This window comes from Electrophorus electricus, chromosome 6 (genome assembly GCF_013358815.1).
Source record: "Electrophorus electricus isolate fEleEle1 chromosome 6, fEleEle1.pri, whole genome shotgun sequence".
Taxonomy (NCBI): Eukaryota; Metazoa; Chordata; class Actinopteri; order Gymnotiformes; family Gymnotidae; genus Electrophorus; species Electrophorus electricus.
In genome coordinates, this window is record NC_049540.1 from 9985799 (window position 1) to 9993298 (window position 7500).

At 48.2% G+C, this 7500-nt stretch overlaps 1 protein-coding gene across 2 annotated transcripts in view; it reads right to left on the bottom strand.

The window, feature by feature from the left end:
- Window positions 1-2196: 2196 nt before the first annotated feature.
- The window catches only part of LOC113586849 (disks large homolog 4), a 67776-nt gene continuing 62472 nt past the window's right edge, over window positions 2197-7500 (bottom strand). For both annotated transcript variants that reach the window (XM_035527546.1, XM_035527545.1), the window contains 5 exons: window positions 4432-4533; window positions 3818-3990; window positions 3315-3427; window positions 2837-2928; window positions 2197-2707 (listed from right to left, as the gene is read on the bottom strand). In XM_035527546.1, the coding sequence (XP_035383439.1) occupies window positions 2601-2707; window positions 2837-2928; window positions 3315-3427; window positions 3818-3990; window positions 4432-4533 (587 nt within the window). In that variant the 3' untranslated portion in view covers window positions 2197-2600. The remainder of the gene's footprint in view (window positions 2708-2836; window positions 2929-3314; window positions 3428-3817; window positions 3991-4431; window positions 4534-7500) is intronic.

The window sequence follows — 7500 nt, forward strand, 5'->3', positions numbered from 1 at the left end:
CAAAAAGCAAATATAATGGAAATAAAGCAAAACTTAAAGACTCTAAAGCCAGGAGCTGTTCTGCCCCTCAGCTCCTCCTGATCCAGGGCAGAACCAGCTACTCCTCCAGCTCCTCCTGCTGGGTCGTGCACACAACTCAACCTTTTCATTATGAAGTGCAAACTTTGCTCGGCTGATTGACAGGTGCAAAATGGCACAGCCGTGCAGCCTGACACACACACACACACACACATATACACACACACACACATATACACACACACACAAATGCACACACACACACACACAATATGACCCCGCTCACCCCTTTTACACAAACACACAGACACAATATGAACCCCCTCACCCATTTTACACACACACACACACACACAAAAACAAATTTGTGCCAGTTTTTTCGCATACAGCGTGGGCTCCAAGTAACAGCTCGTCAGACCCTCTGTGGGCAGGAGCGATACACTGATTTTGCGCTACCTCACCGAGAACACCTCTCAGGTGAAGATGTCAGCTCTGCAGATGCCCGGTTGGTCCTGGTGCCCTCCGCCCTCCCTGGTCACGGCCTGCCCTGCTTTCTTCCGGTCGGAGGCCGGGAGCTGGACTGCTCTTACAGGGCTGCGCTGCTCTCCAGCTGCAGGCATATAAGCAGCATAGGGCAGGCGGGCACGCAGAGAGGGGCAAGTGTCACGCCCCCTCATGGGTCTAGTCCCACCCCTCCATTAAAGAGGTGCGCAATGCCATGCCCCCTCACGAATTTAGCCCCATCCCTTCATTAAAGAGGTGCCAAAGTAGTCCAGAGTTCTGACTGTTGTGCGGAAAGGAAGCTAAAGTGGCTGAAAGCCAGTACACCCACTACAGTATGCTGAAACCCAGTATGCTCAGTACAGTACACTGAAACCAAGTATGCCCAATACAGTATGCTGAAACCCAGTATGCCCATTACAGTACACTGCTCTGCTATTTCTCATCCAGATCCAATTAGCTTTATGCAAACCTACAGGCTGAATACATATTGTTCACATAACACAAAGGTTTGTTTTTGCATGTGCGCTCGTGTGTGTGTGTGTGTGTGTGTGTGTGTGTGTGTGTGTCTGCAGGGCGGTGTTCAGCGTGGCAGACTGGATGGCTTAGGCTGGAGATACACTGTTTCAGGCCTGTGGAAGGTTACCCTGATGTCTCAGGTCCATGTGTCCGGACTCCACGAGGCCTTTATGGCATTAGGGGGAGAACACGCAGCCTGACCAAGAGCACTGCACACACACTTATATTGCACTTGAAAGGACAACTGTTATGCTCAGAATCATGACTGTGTTTCTGTCAGTGGGATGAGTGTGTGTCTGCGTCTGTGTTAACTGGTGTGTGCGCCAACGGGATGAACGTGATTACAGGCGCAGTATAGTTCAGCATCTGAAAAATGCTAATTTCGTAAAAAACAAGGCAAGGAAGCTAACAGTTGTTCAGGTGTAGAGTATACCTTCAGAACGCAAAAAGCAATGAACTTCACAAGACGTGTTTGTGTGTGTGTGTGTGTGTGTGTGTGTGTGTGTGTGTGTGTGTTTGTGTGTGTGTGTTTGTGTATGTGTAAAAATCAAGGAAAACATAGCCCATAGTATCACGTGTGGCTTTAAATTCTGTGCAGCAAGACAAAAACAAACTGATTCGAGTTTATCCTCAGTCCTTCTCGTCCTTCCTCTCATCCCTCGCTCTTTTCGCCTTCTTCTGACGGCCAGACCGGAACAGAATGGAGAGGCGCAGAGAAGGCACGCTCGTCTTTCGTTCCATCTCTCCTTTCTGCTCTCCCGTCGTACCTCTTCGGTATCGGAATGGACACATGCAAAAAAAAATCCCTCAAAAACCCCAAAATAAAACCGAACGCAAAAAAAAAAAAAAAAAAACCCTCCCCCCCACCTGGAACCTCAGACATCTGAAATAACTCGGCTCTTGCCGAGTTTCGGAAAGTCATAGTACCTTTGATATCATAAATTCTTCAGAGTGTTACTGTTTTTAATAAATATGCTTGGATACTTGAGCCGTAACCCTAGCTCCATCGGAAACTTCTCCTCTGAGCTGTTTAATAGCGTAGGTGGTCTCTCCTTCCCTCTCTCCATCCCTCCATTCCACCACGGAGAGAGAAAGAGAGAGAGGGAGAGAGAGAGAAAGAGAGAGGGAAGGAGAGAGAGGTAGCGGGGCGGAAGAAGAAGAAAAGAGTCAGGCAGAGTGAAAAAAAAGAGGAAGGATTATTTTCATTCTCGTCGCCCCCCCTCCCCCAACCTCCGGTATACCGCGTTTGTCTTTTATTGAGTTTAAACAGGCCAACTGCCCTGTGCAAGAGATTCAGTGACAAACAACAAAAGAGAGAAAGAGAGACAGAGAGTGGAGAAGAGACAGATGGAGGGATGTGTGGACTGTTCCTGTGCTTTTCCACACATAATCCCAGAGTTCTCTCTCTCTCTCTTTCCTCTTCTCTCCCTCTCTCTCTCTCACTCTCTTTATCTCTCTCTCTCCTCTTGGAAGTCTTTGCCAGCTCCGTGGAGGAGCTCCACAGTTTGGGTGCAACAGGCTGGGCGCTGACTGGGCAGGTCGCCACCTCTCTGGCTCGGCGCTCACAGGCGCTCCCTGGTGGGGATCCAGATGTATGGCCCGGACTGCTCCTCAATCACTGTCTTCACCTTGTGATAGACCTCCTCGAAGCTGTCTCCCTCCACAACGGCTGAGGGAGGCGTGCGCGGGGCCGCGAGGGGGGGAGAGGAGAGACAGGAAGGACAGAATGGTTTAACGGACGAGGGACTCAGCGAATGAGGGAGGCGTTTTTGTTAGAAGGGGCAGTTGAATGTCCTACCTGAGAAGCACTCTAGGAAGTCCTGTTCCAGTTTAATAGCCCGATCCAGGCCTTTCCGCGCCTGTTCCTCTGTCAGACGGGTGTTAATCTCCCTACACACACACACACACACACACACAGTTTTGCTGGTGTTGGTTAATCATGAGTAATAAGGGTAACACAGGAGGCAGTGGTGCAGGGTGAGCAGTGCTGTAACAGCACTAATGAACAGACTGCAGTGAGAAAGGGCCGTGAGGTCTTCCGAGTTCAGCCATTCGAGTCTCTGGGAAATTGTATTTTCAGTGTAATTCTAGAATACCCAACTATTATTAAAACTAACCAGACACCATTATTACACAGCACTTTTAGTCTTACTGATTGAGTCTAAACATTTTGTCCATGGCTATAGGGCTACAGGCTTCACATTTCTCTAGAAGCCAGCTGTGCATGTACGTGCACGCTCTGGAAAACAGACAGAGCCATTGCCGTGGTTACGTACAGGACGTTCTCCAGCGATCTGGGCCGGACGAAGATAGCTATGGGGTGAAGCTGTGCAGCCTGCAGTCTACGGATGGCATTAGCCGACACGTCAAGGATACAGTGCTTGCCCTGCTGCTCACACACACACACACACACACACACACACACACACACACACAGAGAAAGGTTAGAGTACATACATGGACAACCGTTCTGGTTCAGAACAATTCTATCACTGTCCGCTCTACCTGCTGCTCTGTTTCTCCCACTCTCACTTTTTCTCCCTCCCTTCTACCCCTATAAGTCTCTCTCTCTCTCTCCTCTTTGTCCCTTTTTCTGTTCTTTGATTTGCTGATTTGACACTGCGACATCCTACAGCTGGTAGCTCAGCTTTTACTGCCACAGCACCCCCGAGCTTTTAAATCACGCGGCTGATCAATAACAACAATACCGCTCTTAACTCTTCGGTCTCTCTACCCGTATACGTCCCAACCCGTATACGTCTCTCTCTCTGTCTCTCACCTGTTCTGCCACCTCTCGGACGCTCTGGACACTGGTCCCATACAGGTGGCTGTTGTACTGTCCTGCCTCGATGAACCGATGGCTCTGGATGTCCTTCTCCATCTGTTCCCGTGATGACACAAAGTGGTAGTCCCGCCCATCCACCTCGTACTCCCTCTTCGGTCGCGTCGTATCTGTGATGTAGTCGTCATTGGGAAACAGACTGCATCCAGCACCAGAATAACATGACTTTGTATTTATGGCATTTTAAGATGATGCTTTTATCCAAAGCTGAGTACAACATTGAGGGTTAAGGGTCTTGCTCAGGGGGCCCAACAGTGGTAACTTGGGAGTGGTCGACCTTGAACCGGCAACCTTCCAATTACAAGTCACGTACCTTAACCACTGAGCTACCACTGCCACATGAAACATGCGTTTCATGCATGTTTTCATCTCTTGGAGTCTCTTGGAAGTATGTCCTACAATCCAAGTGTGATGTACACACACTTGCTGGTCAGCAAGGTATTTATAGGCTACTCAGGGTATCAGGCATGTGACGTTTCAGCCAGTCAGTGACGGGGAAGGCAGGCGATGAGCCTATCAGAGTGAGGCAGGGGTGGAGCTTGCATACTCACGAGGTACGCAAGAGCCGAACTTGTCTGGGAACTCGGAGAGCAGGTCATCATTGACCCTGTCCTTCACTGGCCCAAGGATGATGATGGGTCGAGCGTAGTGTACTAGAGAGACAGAGAGAGGGAGAGGCGCGCTCAAACCGTTGTGTGGCTCACGCCTTCCCATGAGCGCACTGCTGCATGTCTGTATTGCTCTAGTTCTGCCCCATACCCCTGAAGTGGGTGCCGATCACCTGACCTGAGTGGGAAGGAGCTCAGTTCTGCCGCCTCCATCAGATTTCCTACTGCCTACAGCTCGCAACAAAAACTCTGATGGGTGTTTCCACTGATATACAATTTCCCAAGAATTATTGCACTCTGATTTTTATCTAACAAGCACTGCACTCGTTCCCGAGGCCTCAAACTATTTTGAAGATACACAAGGAAGGTGTGATGTGGTAATGGGGGCTGAGCTAATCTGAAACCACTAAAGGAAACCACTAAAGGATTTCCTTTTGCCTTCACTTCATGTATTCAGTAGTAATTTGCCTAATAATCTGTTTTAGTCAAGAAAACTAAATGTTTTATGTTCCTAATGACAGAATCAGAAAACATCAGTGCCACATGAAGTCACCATAATAAACACATGCAGCTGACATTTCGTGGAACCAAACAAATTAAATTTAAATAAATTGTAACAACTGCACTAAAACTATATTTTAAACCCACAGGTTTGACAAAGTGGCCATAAAGCCTTTTGTGAACTTCTTCTGTTACAGTGAACGCACGTGTCCAAGGACTTTTGATCTCTTTAAGGGAACGCACATCTGAGGGGCATCTCAAGTGGACGTGACACCAGCACATTTCCCAGTATAGTCCGTAATCGTTCACGCTACTGACATGCAGTGGATTGGTTGGGGTATGTGATCCACTACACCGCAACAGGGGCCCCTGGGAACTGTAAATGCAAACCACAGCTTATGTTTACCTGATTTGATTTTAGACAGCTTCGTTGTTGGTTAACTGTGTAAATATGTTGTATTGAATATAATGTTGAACGGTTTAAATTATTTAAGAACATAACTGTTTTAAGAACATTATTAAAACTTCTAAAATACACTGCTTGTAAAAGTGTCTCCTTGAGTCACTGGAAGGTGGTACGTCAGATCCACATAACTACACCTAACGACCCCCCACCCCCTACCCCTAGACTACTGATCTGGTCTAGGAAAGCTGGCCCACGCTGCTGAGAGTGAACCTCATGGACACCAGCCTCTTGGTTTAAGGTGTAGGCTAAAAGTGCAGCCAAAGAGGGGTGCAGACACACAGCTGGGACTCACTCACACTCAGAAGCTCGACAGGGGAAAAGAAACAGGGTACAATGTCTATTTCCCTCTGCTACAGTGACAGAAACCTGCACTACTTTTCTCTGCATGGACACATCTGGTTCAAGTCATCAGCTAACCCCTCCCACTTTATGAGCTGAATGGTCTGTCCTAGTCTAACCCCTCCCACTTTATGAGCTGAATGGTCTGTCCTAGTCTAACCCCTCCCACTTTATGATCTGAATGGTCTGTCCTAGTCTAACCCCTCCCACTTTATGAGCTGAATGGTCTGTCCTAGTCTAACTCCTCCCACTTTATGATCTGAATGGTCTGTCCTAGTCTAAGCCCTCCCACTTTATGATCTGAATGGTCTGTCCTAGTCTAACCCCTCCCACTTTATGATCTGAATGGTCTGTCCTAGTCTAACCCCTCCCACTTTATGAGCTGAATGGTCTGTCCTAGTCTAACCCCTCCCACTTTATGAGCTGAATGGTCTGTCCTAGTCTAACTCCTCCCACTTTATGATCTGAATGGTCTGTCCTAGTCTAACCCCTCCCACTTTATGAGCTGAATGGTCTGTCCTAGTCTAACCCCTCCCACTTTATGAGCTGAATGGTCTGTCCTAGTCTAACCCCTCCCACTTTATGATCTGAATGGTCTGTCCTAGTCTAACCCCTCCCACTTTATGAGCTGAATGGTCTGTCCTAGTCTAACTCCTCCCACTTTATGAGCTGAATGGTCTGTCCTAGTCTAACCCCTCCCACTTTATGAGCTGAATGGTCTGTCCTAGTCTAACCCCTCCCACTTTATGAGCTGAATGGTCTGTCCTAGTCTAACCCCTCCCACTTTATGAGCTGAATGGTCTGTCCTAGTCTAACCCCTCCCACTTTATGAGCTGAATGGTCTGTCCTAGTCTAACCCCTCCCACTTTATGAGCTGAATGGTCTGTCCTAGTCTAACCCCTCCCACTTTATGAGCTGAATGGTCTGTCCTAGTCTAACCCCTCCCACTTTATGATCTGAATGGTCTGTCCTAGTCTAACCCCTCCCACTTTATGATCTGAATGGTCTGTCCTAGTCTAACCCCTCCCACTTTATGATCTGAATGGTCTGTCCTAGTCTAACCCCTCCCACTTTATGATCTGAATGGTCTGTCCTAGTCTAACCCCTCCCACTTTATGAGCTGAATGGTCTGTCCTAGTCTAACCCCTCCCACTTTATGAGCTGAATGGTCTGTCCTAGTCTAACCCCTCCCACTTTATGAGCTGAATGGTCTGTCCTAGTCTAACCCCTCCCACTTTATGAGCTGAATGGTCTGTCCTAGTCTAACCCCTCCCACTTTATGAGCTGAATGGTCTGTCCTAGTCTAACTCCTCCCACTTTATGATCTGAATGGTCTGTCCTAGTCTAAGCCCTCCCACTTTATGAGCTGAATGGTCTGTCCTAGTCTAACCCCTCCCACTTTATGAGCTGAATGGTCTGTCCTAGTCTAACCCCTCCCACTTTATGATCTGAATGGTCTGTCCTAGTCTAACCCCTCCCACTTTATGAGCTGAATGGTCTGTCCTAGTCTAACTCCTCCCACTTTATGAGCTGAATGGTCTGTCCTAGTCTAACCCCTCCCACTTTATGAGCTGAATGGTCTGTCCTAGTCTAACCCCTCCCACTTTATGAGCTGAATGGTCTGTCCTAGTCTAACCCCTCCCACTTTATGAGCTGAATGGTCTGTCCTAGTCTAACCCCTCCCACTTTATGATCTGAATGGTCTG